Source organism: Motacilla alba, chromosome 4, assembly GCF_015832195.1.
Source record: "Motacilla alba alba isolate MOTALB_02 chromosome 4, Motacilla_alba_V1.0_pri, whole genome shotgun sequence".
Lineage (NCBI taxonomy): Eukaryota > Metazoa > Chordata > Aves > Passeriformes > Motacillidae > Motacilla > Motacilla alba.
Genome location: NC_052019.1, coordinates 18,595,992 through 18,615,158, shown reverse-complemented (window position 1 = coordinate 18,615,158; position 19,167 = coordinate 18,595,992). Strand labels below are relative to the sequence as shown.

The window sequence follows — 19,167 nt, the reverse complement described above, 5'->3', positions numbered from 1 at the left end:
AGACTCACAGCTTCAAGAAACAAACTCAGTACAAACCTCTTGTTATCTATCCATATGAATGGCTACACAACCTCCCCAGTATGCTGTTCAATTTCCTTCTCTCCTTGTAAGCTACAGTCAGGTATTGATTTGACACAGACTCGGTTTTGTCATATTACAATATTACAATTTACCATATTACTCTAACATTTTATGCAAAATATCTGGGCTCTATTTATAAACAGGTAGTTTTCCCATTGCAAAGATTCTTAACTGTTTTGTGACTAATAAGCAATAAGATTTACAAATCATTCCAAGTCATCTGACTAGTCACGACAAGTCTCAAAAGAATGGTAAAATCATCCAGAAAGATATCACCTTAACTGCATTCTAGAAATATGTTCATAGACTGAACCAAAGTAAAAACATTGTTTTGTTGTGACATAAGGAAAAAATCACCTAAAAGAGCCACTGCACACTACAGACTATCACTGACAGTACAGAACACTCAATTTCCTCTTGTTATCTCAAATTGTATACTCAATTTCAGAAGCCACAATTCACTGAGTTTAAAAGCTGGGGGGAAGGGTTAAAAATACCATTGAGACTTTTCACTTCTACTGATGAAAGAATTTTGTAGACACTCTGCCAAACTTTACAAAAATTTATACATTTCTATAATCCAGTGGTAATACTAAACATATTATCCTGAAAGAAATGAGCTACACATTTAAGTGGTTTACCATAGAGCAAATCACATCTGTTGCACTCCTTAAACTGTTGTGATGTTTTCTTCATAGACTATCAATGAAATTTTCCCAAACAAATCAGTTACAGTCTGGAAAAAGCACTTTATTATTCATTATCTATCACTGTATCAGATACCTTCAAATAGTACAGAAACCGCAAAAAGAAGCAACCACAGTCTATCCTAAATTGGAACTGAAACTTATACTTTCTGTACTCTTATACTGATACTCATTTATTAAAAAATAATATCAATTACTTCTTTATTTATGCTGTGTCCCCTTAACTGACCACCACCCACTTCAACCATTTAAGCTACGAATATACACTGTCATCTCTTATTCTGGGATGCCAAGATCTGAATCTCTTTTCACACACACATTTTGCAAGAAATTTAGATTTATTATGTAAACTAATTCTTCATTTACAGAAGTCCAGTGCCAGTGCCCCCAAACCCCCTAGTTTTGGAGGTGGACTCAGACTCTAAACCACACTGTTCTTCCTTTCCTATCCTATCAATCAGTGAAAACATCCAGACTGCTTCTTTTTGCTGTTAACTTGCATACACCATATGCTGGTAAGGAGCATTACTTGACTTGTTTCCAATAAGACTTCATGACATACATACATGTTTGTTCTACAACAGCATAAAGTACTGAAAAGCAAACTGGCCTTTCTCCACAAGAAGCACTTATAGTCCACTGAAACATGACACAAGGCAAGTGTGATATACACCAGGACCAGATGTACTGAAGGGCAAGCAGGACAGCTGAAATTCATCTTGATCAGCACTGCCAATCAGAATGTGCCAACTCACACTAATTAGCTGAGGTCATAATTTTTCCTTCATTTAATCACCAAAAAAGAAAGCAGTACTTCAGACAACAGAATAGCAAGCCACAATTACTGTAAGTTAAATGCATATAGCATTACAGAGTAATTATAACATCCTTATCTCTCACAACTCTTTTTACAAAGAGATATCTTCAAAGAGAAGATGTCAGCAACATGCTTTGGGCAAGGCAGGTATAGGAGGCAATGTTCACACCCCAGAGCAGTACTCAGTCTCTAGACCTCCATCAGCTATTTTATTCAGACCACGAGTTTTGAGTTTTGGGGGTTTTTTCCTACTTCTTTTCAACTCTTCTACCAACATACCTGAAGGTGAAGACAGCAAAAGTAGCTTCAAACTGGCCCTGTATGAAAGTTTCTCATTGTTAACCCACAGTAATTAGAAGATCAGGCTATTTACCAGGTTTTTTTGTGTCACATTTATCATCATGTTAAATTTATCATATCACACAAAAGGATTCAAAAGTTAGTTTTTACGACCTTCAGCAGTAACATCAGCAGTATGCAGCATTATGTACCTCACCCTTAGCCAAGCCCTGCTTGTATTTATTTCCAACCTCAAGATCTTTAAAACCTGAGACAGCAAATGATTAGAAAGCAAGGCAACCACAACATGTTTGTGGTTTGCAGTTTAGTCCCAGTTGCTGCAAGAACACTTGTGCAGTAGTACATCAGAATACAACAGGTGATCACACATGCAAATATAGGGCCTTTTTTGTAGCTTTTTACCCTAATAAATAATGTACCAGACTTTAGTTCACCTCCTATTTTCCACAAAGAGGGAAAGAGAATTAAAGGGAAAAAAAGGTACACATAGAAGGCAAGAAGTTTTTTTTGTATTATGGGGCAGTCTATAGGAGATACTATACATTAAAGCTCAAATATGCCATAATGGAAAAAAACCCCCTTTTTTTTTTTTAAAGGCTATTTGTAACAACTAGGTTTTGATAGGATTCAAATTAGTCTGACAATAGCCAAGCATTCAGAACTCCAGGTTTGACTTCAACAGTTTTTACTTGGCTACAAAATCAAGTCCCAAGAGACAATGCTCCATCACTAAGAATGCATCCAGCCCTACTCACTGAGACAGGTCAGAGAACCACCCAGCTGAAGGCTCTGGACTGATTTTACAGCCCCCTTGCTACTGAGACTAAATACCTATACCCTGCTCTTCAGACAGCAAATTCACACGACCACAACTGATTACTGGGGCAAAGAGAGACAGCAGGTGCCATTGAGTGAGAGAACTTCCAAAGATAATTGTACAAAGACTGGCATTCAGACATCAAACCAAATGTTCATCTGTCCCCTTTTCCACACTCAAAACTACTACCTCTTCAAGGCCCTCGCAGAAAAAACTGAAAGATACAGATCTGATATTAACCTAACTGTAGCTACTAAGTTTGTCACTTGTGAATAGCTGAAAGACTCTGTAGTACATGTATAAAAACAGCTTAGTTAGGAGACAGTCAAAGAATACCATACAACAAGCATATACTGGCATTTACATTTAAAGAGCAGTAACACACAGTAACAGAAGTCAGAAGACTCTCAGAGAGAAATGTTTTCTACATTTAAAACAACTAGGATAGTTCATAGTCACTCCTCTAAATAGAACAGCCTGTAGAATTTAGATTTAAAAAAATTCAAAGGTCATAAAAAGCACATTCTAACTAAACTAAATTAAATTACAGTCTTGTTTTGTACCAAAGGAGTCCTTTAAACTGAGTGGCAAAAGAGCAACAACAGACTAGATGCTGATTCAAGCTATGATATGACTCCTGCCATGTGGGTAGAACCTGTAACAGTCTTGAACTTCCTTTAATTTGCACCAACCTAGACTATGCCCTAAGGATTCTGCACCAGGCAGGGACATCAAAAACCTGCCCAGTGCCAGAAACACTAAAAACCAGTATTCTGAAGCCCCCTTTTTTATTATGCAATTTTTAGAGCTTTGAACACAGCCAATCCTCAGTGTTACATTCAGTGTATAAAATCCTTCCTAATCAATTATTTAAAAGCAACCTGTACTTTCCCTAATCCTAAAAGGAGACATCAAACAGCAATGGCATTTTTTTGCTTTCTTCCCTCACACCTTATCTGTCTTGCACCACCAATATGTTAAACAAAGAACATCTTTAAGCTATTTGATAAATATTTAAGACAAATATTCAAATAACGCAAGCTTTATGGCAAATGGGCAAATTCTACTCAGCATAAACTATGCAGCAGTAGATCCTGAAGATGTTTCTGTATATACTCTCAGGAGCACTAGAGTTTGCAATTCTCACACAGATACCTCAACAGATTGCTTAAAAGTCTCAAATTACTGATACTATCATTTATACTACCTTCCATCCTCTTCTTTAATGTTGCCAAATTGCTATAAACTAGTGGCACATAAAAACAAATAAATCAAAAATTCCTGAAACATATAGAAAGGAATGGCAACATTTTCCAAGTTACCTAACATAAAATTAAAGTAGTTCATTTTCTGAAGGGCTTCATGCTTTCTAACAGTCAGCAGATCACTGTTAAGACTGCTCAGGAGTCTCATTCTAAAGGTCTCCCTTTGGTGCAATTTTAGTTCTCTCAGCAGGATACACAAATAAAGCCACTATAAGCAGACACGAGATGAGACATTCCTCTCCAAGTCTTTTGAGTCTTATTCACTCACTACATTCAAGAAAACTGGAATAAAGATATACACAACACACAAACTATACTTCTAGAATCACTGTAGCCTAAAGTTTTGAACAGGTATTCATGACTTAGACCTACATTTTGAGGAGATATTTTTTTCTGATAATTTAGTTGTAATACTTTCAGGGAACAGGATCTTCAGTGAGTAAGTATTAAGGGAATATTTGAAAAGATAAGGCCAAAAGTTACTGGTTAAAACAGATATTTACTACATTCCAAACACTTTATGTATTACCTCAGAGTGCAATTAAGTGACTTCCTGCATTAGCAGAATGAACCAATGCCATATTCCTGGTTTCATTCCCCTCCTGTTCTTACTTGCAGTTGTTTGACCCATACCAAGTTTTAGATCTCTCTAAACTCACCATTAGAACATGTCGTGGTTTAGGAATGGTATTCTCAAATTTAGCAGTCCTTCTACAAATACATGTGCAGTTTCCCCTCCCCCTCCAATTGGAGGCACAAAGGGTAAAGATCACAATTGAGATAAGAACAATTTAATGGAAACAGCAATGAGATAACAAAATGAACAATAACAGCAACCATACGATAACAAAAGGTATAAGAAAAATAAACTACTCACATGGAAATCCCCTGACAATAAACAAATACCAGATGGGTCCGTTCCCTATGGTTCTCAACCAGAATGAACCTCTTCTCCCCAGCAGAGAGAGACACTCCCATTCCTGTTCCAGGCTCTCAGCAATGACGTGGGGGGTGCAGGTGTAGGATAACACCCTGGCTGTAGCCATGGCCCCTCCTGACTGCTGCTGAAAATTAATCCTGGCCTGGCCCCAGCCAGGACAGCACAACACCTTCGGAATGAGGGCTGGGGTGCGGAGGGGGCTGAGGAAGTTAGGTATTTTTCTCCTAACAATTCTAATGTTTCAGATCACTTTTTTAATCACTATATCCTGGGATATATTTGGCAATGAACACAGTACTGATTAAATACTGTCCTTTCATACTTGGAATAGTTGGCTCAACTTACTTATTTCATTTAAATCAAAGTAAGGGAGGGCTGGTGGTGTTGGGTTGTCAGTACATTTTACTGTATCCCAAGTTAAAGAAGATTTTTCAAAAATTCTTTGGACTAAGAATTCTAGAACTTTGTAGCTCAAATAAAATTTAAATCAAAGTGAAAGTGCATTGAATTTTTCACTTAGTATTATATTTTTTAAAAATTTAAATAGCTATAGAGAAACCCTTAGGGTTTATTAAATTAAAAACATGCTAATCTGGAATTCAGCACTTGCACCAGTCACCTTGATAAATTAGAACCTCATGTAAACTACATTCGTTTACTTAGTTTACAATACACAAAGCACATGAAGAGGAAATTACCTCTAGCTGGACTAAATGTGTTCTTAGTCAGATTTGTGTGTGCCTATAAATAACAGTGTCAAAACAGATTGATGAAGATGCTTCAAGAGGTCATTCATTCACTACTCTATACTTGGCAGAAAAATTGTTGAATTATAACTATGTCAATTTCAGCTATACTTCTTTACCTACCTTCAGACGTTTTCCAGCGTCTCCACAGATCCTCAATGGTGATATGCTTGTCTTCTCTGTGCAGGTGACTATGTTTATTTGAGGCATCCTTGTATTGCATATCTTCCCTTAGAAACTGAAGGAAAGGGAAAAACATCATCTTAAATGCCTAAATGACAATTTCTGAAGAGAAACTACACAGAAATCAGGCAGAGTCTTTCCCATCTCTTCCCCATGCAAGCAGCAGAGAATTGATATGAGTCTTCTACATCAAAGACTCAGAAGGTAAGTTAAACACTCTTACAAGATTTGTTTTTCACAATTATTAAATCCTAGAAAAACTGACGATGCAGTTGCCACTGTACTGAGTTTAACATTATTAGTATGCCTCAGATTCACAGTGATTACAGGAACACACCACACAGTCACATTGTATACTTCCTATTCTGATGACATTGAACCAACTTCCCCTCCTTGAAAACAAGGCCATGTAAGATTTGAAAGTGTGCCAGTCATTTTTGGATGAGTAATGCCTGAATCCTGCCATACCAGTTAAATGCAACTGCCTGAGGGATGAGAGTAAGCTGTTTACTAAGTAGTATTAAGGTCTTTTGATTAGACAACAAAAATTTGACTTCATCAAATTAAAAAACAGAAGTCATCTGAGGGCCAATTTTCTGCTTGCTAATCATTCCTCAGTGGTTACACTCCAAGCACAGAAGCATTACATAAAGCTGCTTCATTTTCAGTAATTAATAGGAAGCCTTTTAGCAAACATTATAAAAAGGAATATCATGCAATCATGTCATACAGAGTGGGTGGTGAGGCACTGGCACATGTTGCACAGAGAAGCTGTAAATGCCCTATCCCTGGCAGCATTCAAGGCCAGGTTGGATCGGGCTCTGAGCAATCTGATCTAGTGCAAGATGTCCCTGCCTACAACAGGGAAGTTGGAATCAAATTATCTTTAAGGTCTCTTCCAACCCAAACCATTCCATGATTCTGTGATACAATTTTATGATGGCAGTGTTGTATCAGTATTCCGCAAGTCGCTACAAACAGTTCTCCAAATAACATGGAAGTGCAAAATTCATTCAATTTTTTATTTCCTAAAGGCCTAGAAAAGTTGGAATACTGGTTGGTAAGTGACCTCCTGTTAATAGTGAAAATCCTTCATAAGTATCAGTCCCTGGAAGCATTGTATGAACAGTTTCTGTGGGTAAAGATGTTTAGGATTAGTATCAGAAAACTAGTATCTGGTACTAGCAGTACCAGAAAACCAAGTAATCTTCCACAGTAGATAGCTTTCTTTCTTCAGTTCGGATAGGAGGATAAAACTGCTCAAACAAAACCAGATACAGACAGTCATGACAGCTAAGTCAAAAAACAGCCTTTTATACAGCTGGTCATATGTCATCACCACTTCAAGAGAGGTGAGGAAGAAAGCCATGCTAGTGATGCACAGCAGAAGAACTCAAGCCTTAAAATTCAGTCCAGGGAGTAATTCAAGTGCAGAGCATCCTGCAAAGGCTCCATTTGTAAGACTTCATTTCCAACAAATCTAGAGATTATACCACTCAGAAACTGCAGGAGACACTCAAAAGTAGCCAATGCTAAATAGTAATATTAACTCTTAATAAAAAGAAACAGTATGCAATAGCAGAAATACGCAAGTAAAGAAATACAGAATTCTCCCTAACTAAAATATTTTTACTAGAATGTGAGGGAATCTCAAACTATGAATGGATTCAAATTTCTCCCATAACTGATGGATTTGGGACAACATACTGGTTTGCCCTCCTTAATCAAACCACAGAGCCATATTATCAAAACACTGATTGGACGTAAATCCTCTCGCATTTATCTATTACTTCAAAACTTTTTCTGATTGTCAGACATTAGTTTTGTAAAGCCTTTTGATTCCTAGAATAGCTCCATTTAGCCCATAACTACATAAGCATTTTTAACTCCTCTTACCCATGTGTACAAGAATGGCATAAATTGAGATATATATATAAATATATATATATATACACACATATATATACACACATATATATATATGCACACACATGCATATACATGAGAAATGTATGAGAAACATATGAAATATGTGAGTACTGAAAATAGCAACCTGTTGGGGCAAAGGCAATTACAGAACTTCTGAAAAAACATGGATCAGCAACAGTAAAAAGGTTTAATAAGTACAAGACTGTATGCTATAACTGTATGCAAATGTAGAAATATCTGTTGCATATTCCATCATCCAAGTGGGAACTCTGAATACTTCCCATATTGGCAATGCTACCATGAAGCTTCCAAATTCTACATTTGTTATGCAACATGCAATGAAAGATGGATTGTCTTGTTCATTCCCATTCCATGTTTATTAAAGGCTAAACTGAAGAGCAGGAGCTAAACAATAAAAAAACAAACAAAATAATTTTCTTATCCACTAATGTCCCTAAGCCTTTCCAGATTATAGTACAGTCTAGAGATGGAACAGCAGGAAAGAACTGATGCTTTCCCACCCACAAGTATCTGCTGTCAATTGACATCCCCAGAATATCTTTCAGGAACTTGCAAAAAACATACTAAAAATACAGCAAAAGCATGCATTATATGTCCCTCTCTGTAAAGATTATCTCTTTTCCCATGGGGGTCACGGTAAATGCTGGCACTCACTCTTCAGCTTTCTAGAGACTGACGATGCACTGTCCTTGGAGACTCCAGATGTCAGGCACGGACATTTTTTTTTAAAACAAGTGTTGTAAGGTGATCAACAAGAGGGACAGAACATGTTGTATATCCAGGCTTGGCCCAATTTTGAGTCTTCTCAGCTAAAACTCAGATCACTTTTGTTTGTACAAACTTGCTACCTTTACTGATAGTTGTCAGTAAAATATCAAAGGATGAGAACTTTTGTTCCGATACAGGTGCTGTGAATGAAAATCTGAATTGCTGTTAACAGTACTACTCAATTGTTAGAAGTAGAGAAGAGAAGGAAGATGCCAAGTGAAAACAAAAAGCTCCAAGGTGTTACAGCTCTGCCCATCCCGCCCGGGCCCGGGAACGCTTCCCGAGCCAGCGCCGGGACCAGCGCGGGGCCTCGGCCAGCGGCTCCGCCTGCAATTCCGCCGCGCCGCCCGCAGAGGGCGCCGCCAGCAGCGCACGGGAAGCGGATCCGAGCCCGCCGCCCGGGATCTCCCGCAGGGACGGGCCGAGCGCGCCCGGCTCCCGCCGGGACGCTCATGGAGCGTTTGACTGCGTCCCTCTGTTAAAAGGGAGCGTCAACACAAATCGGAAAGCAGCTTGCAGGGAGTAACCAGTAGAGTTACTGCTCAGGAGCAGAGATAGTACAGCTGAGAGAACTTCTTCCAAGTGCAAAGCGCCTCTTTTGCTCTTACACATGCTGCTCCCAGATCTCCCTGACGCCACAAGGTCACAACACTACATTTACAGTGCACGTATCTGGAAAGAGGTCACCGTGTTTCAAAGAGTAAGTGCATTCACTAACGAACAGGTATGTAACAACATCAAACATCTTTATTTTGTATAAAAGATCTTTGTTTCAAAAGTGGCCTAATATGGAAGTGCTTCTTTAAGAAAAAGAACTGGGACCTAACTTGAAGAAAGACAAAAACAGAACAACTCTAGCCTAAAAAGAGGATTTTTTTTGTTCCTTGTCATGGCAGCTAATCTCTCTTCTGTTGTCCTGGTCATTAAGTATACAAAGAAAAGGTTAGAAAAATAACTCTAAATAGGGGAGGGTTAAAAGAATAAGCTCTAAGAAAAACACATCTAAGTATTATCTTAGCCAACATAATTACTCAGGAAGGAGAAGTCCTTTTAAGACTACAAAGCTGAAACCAAGAAAGCAGAAGATAAGTTGCCTAAAAACTGCGTATGAAACAAAAATAATCATTTGTCAAAGCAGTTACTTGAAAAACAAGTACAGAATTAAAAAAAAAAAACACCACACCTAGACTTAAAACTAGAGTTTTGATCCCAGAAGTACTATAACAGCCAAAATAAAAAAAAAGAAAAAAAAGAAAATAAAAGAAAGAAAGAAAGAAAAAAAGTAAAAATATTGATGCTGCAAGACATGATTACAGGGCAAACAAGCAATTGCAAACTTTCAAAAATGCCACTGGAAAAGTAAAATTAACCACACTCACTAACAGCAGCAGGAACCACTCTCATGATGTTTATATTTTGTTCTGGGTGAAGGCTCAAAGCTTATGATTTTCAGTTTCATCAACTTAAAATAGACCCTCTAACTGACAAGTTTACTTTAACAGCAATTACTAACATCTCCTGGCCAGGTATGACTCTCACCCTTGAGCATCTATTCCTCAAACAGTGTTATTTCCTTCAGGTTTACCCCTTCAAAGGAAAAACCAGCAAAAGTTACCACTTCAGCCTTTTAGTGCATTTCCTCACATCTATTTGCTACATGATTTGTTGCAGCAATTGCAATGTCACACGTACTGACTAAATTATGATGGCAGATGTGCTTTTAAAAGGCAACATACTATGATTCAGGTATGACTGCCTATCCTACAGAAATGGCTTCTAAAGATGCTATAAAGTAAAATAAGAAAACATATTTAATAATATTAATAATAAAACATGACAAGAACAATGTAGGACACAGCCAGGAAAGTATTATCAAGTATATCTTAAATAACCTACATATTTTATCAAAAAAAAGTTGCTGCAATTCAAAACAAAACTGTAGCTATCTACTGCAAAGCAAACTCTGCAAAGCCAAAATAGAATTTCCAAGGGATCGCTTCATTGTAGCAGGACTAAATAAAGAGGTGCAGACAGCTTCATATTAGCTTAAGCACGTCCAAGGAGGCAAGGCGTGAGGTAGGTCTAGTCCAAGCCACGTTGGAACAGGTTTTGGTGCAACTGTACCCATGATAACACATGCTGCCTCTCTATAGGGCTTCTTTGCACAGGCACAGCTGTCAACTAACACCATCAATGTTTTCACACAAGACCTGGCTCCTTATCCTGCTCTGCAAAAACAAATTGTCTAGACACGTTCAGAGCTGCTTACAAAACTTCAGGAGACTAAAACACATTCTGCCTGGGGACAAATACATTAGCAGTTGAATGAAAAAAAATTAATTCAAAAGAGACCTCTATTAAGAGAGCACAACAAATTAAGGAATTCAAAGTAACCAGTAGCTTTGGGGGGCAAGGATTTACTGCACTGGTTAGGAAGCTCAAAATCCTTGTTCGAAAGACCAGTGTTTGTAACAGAATGTCTTGCACAGTGAGACATAAAATGCACTCAGGAGCTATCCCAGTGTCATGAAAAAACAGTTATAATGTCTTCAGTTTCTGAAACACTGCAGCATATATTTTTCCACATGCAGAATTTTGTCTAAACAGCTGACACCAAAATATGAAGTTGTTTACAGAAATATTAACTCCAGTTTAAGGACTTTTATTACATAAATGACAATGACAAAACCAAAATACTAAGGGAATTTGAAAAGACATTTAACATCTTGCTGAGAGTATATTTCCAGAGAACAAAATGAAGCCTCCCTGTCAAACTTACTGCAGCCAAAGTGCTATGATAGTATTATCATTCCAGACCATGCTAGCTACTTCTCCTGCTTTAATCACTGTACAGAAGAGAATCATCTTCCCTGATTTAGGCCACAAAAGTTAGATTCTATTTGATTCTTGGCTCTAGACAACATTTTTAAGTCAGTCCCTTCGGCATATAGTTTCTGAGGTTCCAACTTTTTTGACCATCCTGATAAAAGCTGTTCTCTGATGCTTTCAGTGCTGCAGTCTCTTCTCCTTACTGTGTCTTTTACCTTTGTGTCGTTTTTTATTATTATTTTTTGGGGGGAAGGGCATGGGGCAGGGTGTTGGTGATTTTCTATGGGATTTGTTCAGTCTGCAGTTTTTTTATGAAGTGGCAATTCCAGTTACCTCCTTAAAAAAACTTAAGCAAAATTATGAAGTGATCTATCCACAGATCCCACGCAAAACTGTACATTTATGCCTTTAGCTTGGTGAGACATTAGGCACACACTAAGATACTAATACTTCAAAAACATCAGCTTATTCTAACATTGCAGAGAGATTCCTTGAGGAAATTACTTTATGTAGGACCTGCTTAGGGAAGTTAAGGAAACAGGAAGAACCTATGTAAATAGTGAACATATGATAAGTCTGTTTTATTGCTTGTGTCTCATCATTAAAACAAAACAGGTTCCCATGGTGCAACAGATGCTTCCTGAGGCAGATAGCCTCCCACAACACATGACTAAAACCTCAGTTACTAATACCACATTCTCTTTTTCAGTTACCTGTTTACAGCCTCCCTCTTGAAACGAGCTTAAACAATCACAATCCTTGATATATAAAGTAATAATATCAGCAGTTAAGTCTGATAGGAAAATTCATATTAGTCTGCCCTTATAATAAGTATAGAGGGCTTTTTTTCTTCCTTTTTTTTCCTCTGCTGTACCATACCAAATAATAAGGAAAAAGTAACTGATAAGTAACTACTCCATGCTCAGACTAGAGCCCCACTAACTTCCTAAGAAGACTTCAACAAAATCCCTCGTGTTTTGCTGACTATTAAATCCCATGCTAAAAATTTAGATCAGGTTTCCCCACATCAACTTTATCAAAGTCAAATACAAGTTTCTTTCCATCCGTACAAAGTACGTCCAAAGGTCTTCCAGTATCAGACAGTTTTTGAGGAAATAAGAAATATCTTCATTCAAATTTTCTAATATCCTAAAAAAATTCCTTCTTTACAGAATGGTTTCATGTGGTCCTTCATTTTACAGAAGAAAAACAAGCTACAACCTAAAACAGGGCATGAAAACATTAGGAAAAATAAACTGCGTGCAGATGAAATGTCTGGAATCACTGTTGGGAATGAACTGGACTAGCAAATTAAAACAGTTAAAATAAATAGTTCAACATCTTTAGCTCTTTTTACCTTCCTGTCTCAAAATAACTTATTTACAAGAACTTCCTTCCTTGGTGTAAATATACCCTTGCAACACTGTTGTAGCGCTGGTAAAACAGCAGAAAGTTATTCCACTTTGTCACATTCTTCCTGCCAAGTAAAAAGTGAATGAACACCTAATCCACATACTCAATATGCTGCTCTTCAGGAGTCTTGCAAGTAAAAACCATGCAGCACAAAACAGAAAATCCATTCCCTGCTGTTAAGCAAAATCCCTCTATTTCATGTAAGCTTTACTTCTAATAAAGTGGGTCTTTTAATTATCAGTCCTCATTCTTAATCAGAATAAGCAGCATTACCCACTGTGACAGAACAAAAAAGAATCTGGTTCTGAAATATAAATAGGACATATTTAGTACATATTCAGACCTACTGTAATCAGGTAACTATGTAACTATGTTGTGTAAATGTAGACCTTTTAAGATAATGGTAAAGATTTAGTAAAAGCACTACAAGAAAAACAGAGGTTACTAGCTGAACTTGCAATTAAACTGCATTTCTCATTAATTTCAGGTTTGCATTCAATGTCTTAGAAGAAAGCACTCTATGCAAATACATATTCATCACCGATTTGCGTGGAAATTATATGTAGAAAAGTGCTACTTTGCAGGGAGTGGGTTATTAAATATTTCTTCAATAATTAAAAATGAACTAGCAGAAACAAGGGCTACAATTAAGTCATCTTATTTTATGCACAATGTGTAGTTTGAAAATATAGTTTCACCCATCTCTAATTACCCCAGCTGAACAGCATGCCTCATCAACTATTATAATTTCAGCCATTTAAACAGGTCTTTAGCATAGTTTCTATTGCTTCCTCTGGAACAGGTCAGATATAAAGATGGTCCACTGGAAACCAGGGCAAATCTTCTGAATACTAATAAAATTTTATTTTTTATTAAAAAATAAAATACTAATAAAAATTATACAATGTATAAATGTTTCAGTATTTTTTTAACTTCCTCAACTTTGGTGTATAAAAAATGCAGTACAAATCAAGAGATACAAAGTACTGGGAAGTTCCTCAGGAAGCTCAGACTCCATCACTAATGTTTCAGTTTGCAGACTGAACTGTGCCTGTCCCAAACATTCTGCAGTAACAAAGGCAGACTATATGCATTATTTTTGAAAAGTCATGGCAGTCAGGTGTGAAATCCCTGGTGATCAGAAAAAAAGGAAACATCACTCCTATTGAAAAAGAGGAGAAATCCAGACCTGAGAAAATAGAGACCATTGAGCCCTCACACCTCTGTGTTTTGGAAGATCATGGAGCAGATCTTCATGGAAGCAATGCAACAGCACATACAATGAAGTAATCTGAGACAATCCAGCCTGGCTTTACTAAGGGCAAACAGTGTCTGACTGATCTTGTGGCCTTCTATGATGGGGTGACTGCAGTGGTTGATGGGGGAAGACCAAACAAATTTCATCTGCCTAGACCACTGAAAGACCTTTGACACAGGGGCACATAACATCCTCATCCCCAGATTGAAGAGAAACGGGTAAGAAGGATGGATCATTTGATGGATAAGGAACTGCCTGAATGAACACAGCTGTCAATCATTCTCTGTCCAGGTAGAGGCCAGTGATGGGTCGTGCCCTTCCGGGCTCTCTCTTGGGACAGGGGCTCTTTGATACCTTCATCAACAACACAGACAGGGCACCTCAGCACATTTGCAGATGACATGAAACTGAACAGCACAGTTGAACTAGAAGAAGAAAAGATGTCATCCAGAGGGATCTGGATAAACCTAAGAAGTGGGCCCATGAGAATCTCATGAAGTCCAAGGGCCAGGTGTTGCACCTGCATTGGAGCAATGCAAGACATGAGCAATGCAAGACATTGGAACAATGCAAGACATGAGTCTCCACAGACTCATGGGAGAAGTCACTGAGAGCAGCCCTACCAAGAAGGACTTGGGGGTGCTGTGGATGAAAAGCTGAGCATGAGCCAACAGTGTGCACTCACAGGCCAAAAAGTCAGCTGCATCCTGGGCTACATTGAAAGAGGAGTGGCCAGCAGGTGGAGGGAGGTGATTCTGCCCCTCTGCTCTTGTGAGATCCTACCTAGAGTGCTGCCTCAGCACAAGAAAGACATTAACCTGTTGGAACAAGTCTGGCCAACGAAGATGATCAGAGCACTGGAGCACCTATCTTAAGACAGGCTGAGAGAGCTGGACTGTTCAGCCTGGAGAATGTTCCAGGAAGATCTTATTGCAACCTTCAGTACATATAGAAGGGGTATAAAATAGAGGGAGAGCAACATTTTACCCAGGCAGATAGCAACAGAACAAGGTTGAATGGTTTTAAACTAAAATAGGAGAGATTTAGACTACATGTTAGGAACAAATTCTTTACTCAGAGGGTAGAGAGGCACTGGAACAGGCTGCACAAAGATGTTCCCATCCCTGGAAGAGTTCAGGGTCATGTTGGATGGGGCCTGTTGACGCTGTTTGCACATAGGCACACAGAAAAGTAAATAGCATCAGATTAAATTTGACAATAATTCATAACTTAACTCATTCAGAGAGAACAACCTTCCCTAGATGTTATAAAAAATGATGACAAAACAGGGCTAGATTCTTCTCCCATCCATCTACAGTAAGAATGGGTGTTAGAACCACATATACCCTCCTTTTTAGGGGACATCTTCACTCCCCTTGGTTGTCCAGCGTGTGCCTAACAATGGCCAGAAAGCAAAATAAGCAAGCACAATGAACTACACAGATATTTCCATTCCTACCCAGTAATTCTGAGAATCCCAATGGTAAAGTTTTGCAAATGCAAGGCCAAGTCCTTTGCCAGGACCAGCAGAAGCCTGCCTACCAAACTCATTCAAGCAGTCACAAAAAACTTACTAGGTTATAGGACTTAATTTACCATTAGTAGGCACGATGCTTTTAATACTTGTCTGTAAAATGTAAACCAAACCAGAAATCTTTATTCTAGATTGCTCTCTATAACAGGTATTATTTTACACCACGAAGTGCCTGCAACAGATCTAAGGTAACTAAGATAATCCAGCAATGCCTCAACCGAGAAAATTTTGAATGAAGAAACCACAACACCAAGCAATGGATCACATCACTGTCTTACTGCAAGGTAAACCTTTCAGCTTTGCCCGCCTCTTACCCCAATCACAAAAGTAGCACTTTTTATACATAGTCATGCAAAACTTTCCTTTAGGCTAGAACAATGGACAGTAATATCCCATTTTAGACAAATACAGAAATTAGACTTTCCTTCCATATGTGTCTGAGGAAAGGGCTGAATTAAGAAGAATGGCAATAAAAAAGACTTCATGCATGCACAAGTAAAGTTTTTTTTACTCCTACCTCATCACTTTCATCTACTTCGATGCCACCATCTTTGTCATCATCCATCTGCTTATGGATCATGCGGAGAGCTTCTAGGCTGAATCGGTCCTCCTCAGTAAAGCATGGTGGGCTGAGTGAACTGCAGGGATCTACAGTGAGGAGGACAAAAAAATATCAAAACAACATAACAGAAATGTTATTTACTTTCACTTCAGAATATAAAGTTCCCAAGCAAAAGAAAGGGTTTAAAATTCTGCACTGTGTGCATGTACTTCACTGCACATAATCACCAGGTCACAGATATCAAATTTAACTGTAAAATAGTAATTGTACCAAAAAAAAGTGAAAGGCTTGTGTGTGCAAATCAACTCTTTTTTTATTCAAGAATGAGTCACAAAAAAAAAGCTGGAATAGTTTTGACTTCCATTTATTTCTTCCATCCCACTAACTTACTATCTCCACTTTTTCTTTTATCATCCACATTTAGTTAATGTCACTGCAGTGTCAAATAAAGCTACCACATTTCCCAACCACCTTCCTGAAAGTCTGAACCAAACAAAGAACAGTGGAGGAAAAGAAAAAGAATTGTCATATCATACAATCACAGTCTCATAAACAGGTAACAAAGGGATGGTAACCACATTGCAGATCAAATTCTAAATAGGTGGTACTACTGAACACAAGATACCCAAGGACTGCAAGAGCAGAAAGCATACTGCAAAGAAAATTCAGCTGATAGTAGTACACAATGTATTAGTCCTGTACACTCTGATCATAAACTGCAGTCACTGTAGAGCAGGATTCCAAGTCAAAAATAGAACACTTTCATTTGCATTCATTACTGAAGGCTCATGATTTGCACACATCTGATGGCTCAGCTTGCACCACACCAAATTGCTAAATCTGTGTTCTTTCCCTTCTACAAAGTACATGACAAATGCTCCAAAATTCTAGAATGCATGATTATCAACCATCACCACAGTGTCCTTACGCAGACCTTGGCATTAACTAATAGCAGCTATTACAATAATTCTGATGTACTGAACACCAGCAAAGAACAGAAGGCGGAGAAGGATACAGAAATCATTTTTTCAAAATTGAACTTAAGTAAGGTAGCAAATTCCCACTGTACTAGCCACTATAAAACTGCACTGACTAGTTCCATAAACTGTTGCACTACACTTAAATCATATCAATGCAAGTAAACATTGAGGGAGCATATGAGTAATTTTACTTTTCTAATCTATCAAAGAATTAAGCTTTCATGTTGCTACAGGAGCCTTATTAAAAGGCTCACTTATATAAGTAAAGGAAGCACTTCTAGAAAAAGAGAGGAAAAAATGTTTTCAGAGAAAAATAAATTCTTTAGTTTATGATTTCATACAAGCTGGATTAGCATGATTCTAATTTTTCTGTCTAATACAAATTTCAAAATAATTAAAAATCAAAATAAAGGAATGCATAAGGTTACAAAGCAGGAAGTGCAAAGATAACAACCATGACATAGCTGGAATCTCAGACACATAATTAACAGGACTAGTTTCCACAGCTAGACACGAGCCAACACATTCCTACTTCATACTTCAGTTTTATTATACAGGACTTAATGGAAATCTGTTATCTGTTCCCATGCATCAGTAAAAAAACAAACAAACAAAACAAAGCAGAAAAAACCCAAACACTTCACTGACACTGTCCAAGAACTGAGAGGTGTTGCTTTTAGAACTACTTCATGTAGTCCTAAAAGCAAAACCTAATACAAAGATATTTCTGTATTTATTAGTTACTTAATTATTAAGTATTAATGAATATTTAATTAATAAAAAGGCTTATTATTGTTGTTATTGTTGTTATTATTGTTTACTAAATATTAAACCAGACCAATCACAAGCAATATAATTTTCAGCTTTGGAATGCAACTGATATTTTATGAAGGAGAAGGGATTAATTTTTTAAAATATATTTTATTTGTCCATTTTTTTGTTTATTACAAAAGGTTTAATTTGCACAATACTTTAGATTTTTGCCTTGCGATTAAAAAATTATTATCATTTGAGGAGTTAAAGGACCTATCCCTGCAATTACACGGTGCTCCATGTAGAAAGGCTTCCCTTCCAATAACAATGAATCACCTCAAAGTTCTAATAATTAAATTCTCATGGCCATGAACAAAAAATATCATTTTACTAAAATGTAATCATATCAGAAGAATAATCTCTGTATTACAAGTTATGATCTATACTGTATCTTAAGTTAGAAGAAAGTATAGTTGTCAAAACATAAACAGAGCCCTCAAACAAACCCAACTTGTTTAATTTGTACTTAAATCTGTTCTAACATGGAATCAAATTTCAGATTCATGTGTTCACAGTTTGCAAGCACCCATTCAAATGTTTTTTTCATTTTATTCAGCTGAAAGCCCAGTTTTTCAAATGAAAAGTATTTTCTCAGAATACATTTTCTCACAACCAAGGCTGATCAGTCCCTTAATCAGGGTACTTATCTTAAATATGCCTTTTTAGGATATTTAAGCATGAAGGCACTTTAAAGAGCTATGGCTTTTCTTGAGAGAAGTAAACAGACTGCTTGTGCTTCAAATGTCCCATGTGCTGGCTCCAAGAACACTTGATCTCTCTCTTAAGAGCCGATAGAGTGCCAATTGCTCTTTTTGGGACTGAGAAACAGAGCAGGACCACATGTCAACTGTAATAAAAATTAACCCACTCTGAAGAGAATCCAGATTTATTTTCAAGCTTATTTTCATCTGGTAAAATTAAACATTTAGACTGACAGACTGACAACACTGGTCATCCCCTTCCTCAGAGAACAATCTCAAAACAAACTACAAAGCCACAACCTAAAGAATAAGTAAAAAGCATTTCACAAGCATACCTAGGGAGCCCTACCAAATCCAAAAAACAGCTGATGGAAATTTAATCATCTGCAGTTCTGCAGAATAGTCTACCATGCAGTAGTTTGCCTCAATTGCATGGCAAAACCAATGCAAATTAATACTATATGGAGTATGGTTATTAACTGGATGTCTGGGAAGTTTTTAAG

At 37.5% G+C, this 19,167-nt stretch overlaps 1 protein-coding gene across 3 annotated transcripts in view; it reads right to left on the bottom strand.

The window, feature by feature from the left end:
- STIM2 (stromal interaction molecule 2) overlaps positions 1–19,167 on the bottom strand; it is a 70,595-nt gene that overhangs the window by 18,146 nt on the left and 33,282 nt on the right. For 2 of the 3 annotated variants that reach the window (XM_038134623.1, XM_038134621.1), the window contains exons 2-3: positions 16,126–16,256; positions 5,797–5,911 (exon numbers count right to left, since the gene is read on the bottom strand). In XM_038134623.1, coding sequence (XP_037990551.1) covers positions 5,797–5,911; positions 16,126–16,256 — 246 coding nt within the window. Of the gene's footprint in view, positions 1–4,864; positions 5,758–5,796; positions 5,912–16,125; positions 16,257–19,167 lie in introns of those variants that run through there. The other variant, XM_038134622.1, reaches the window with a different exon arrangement.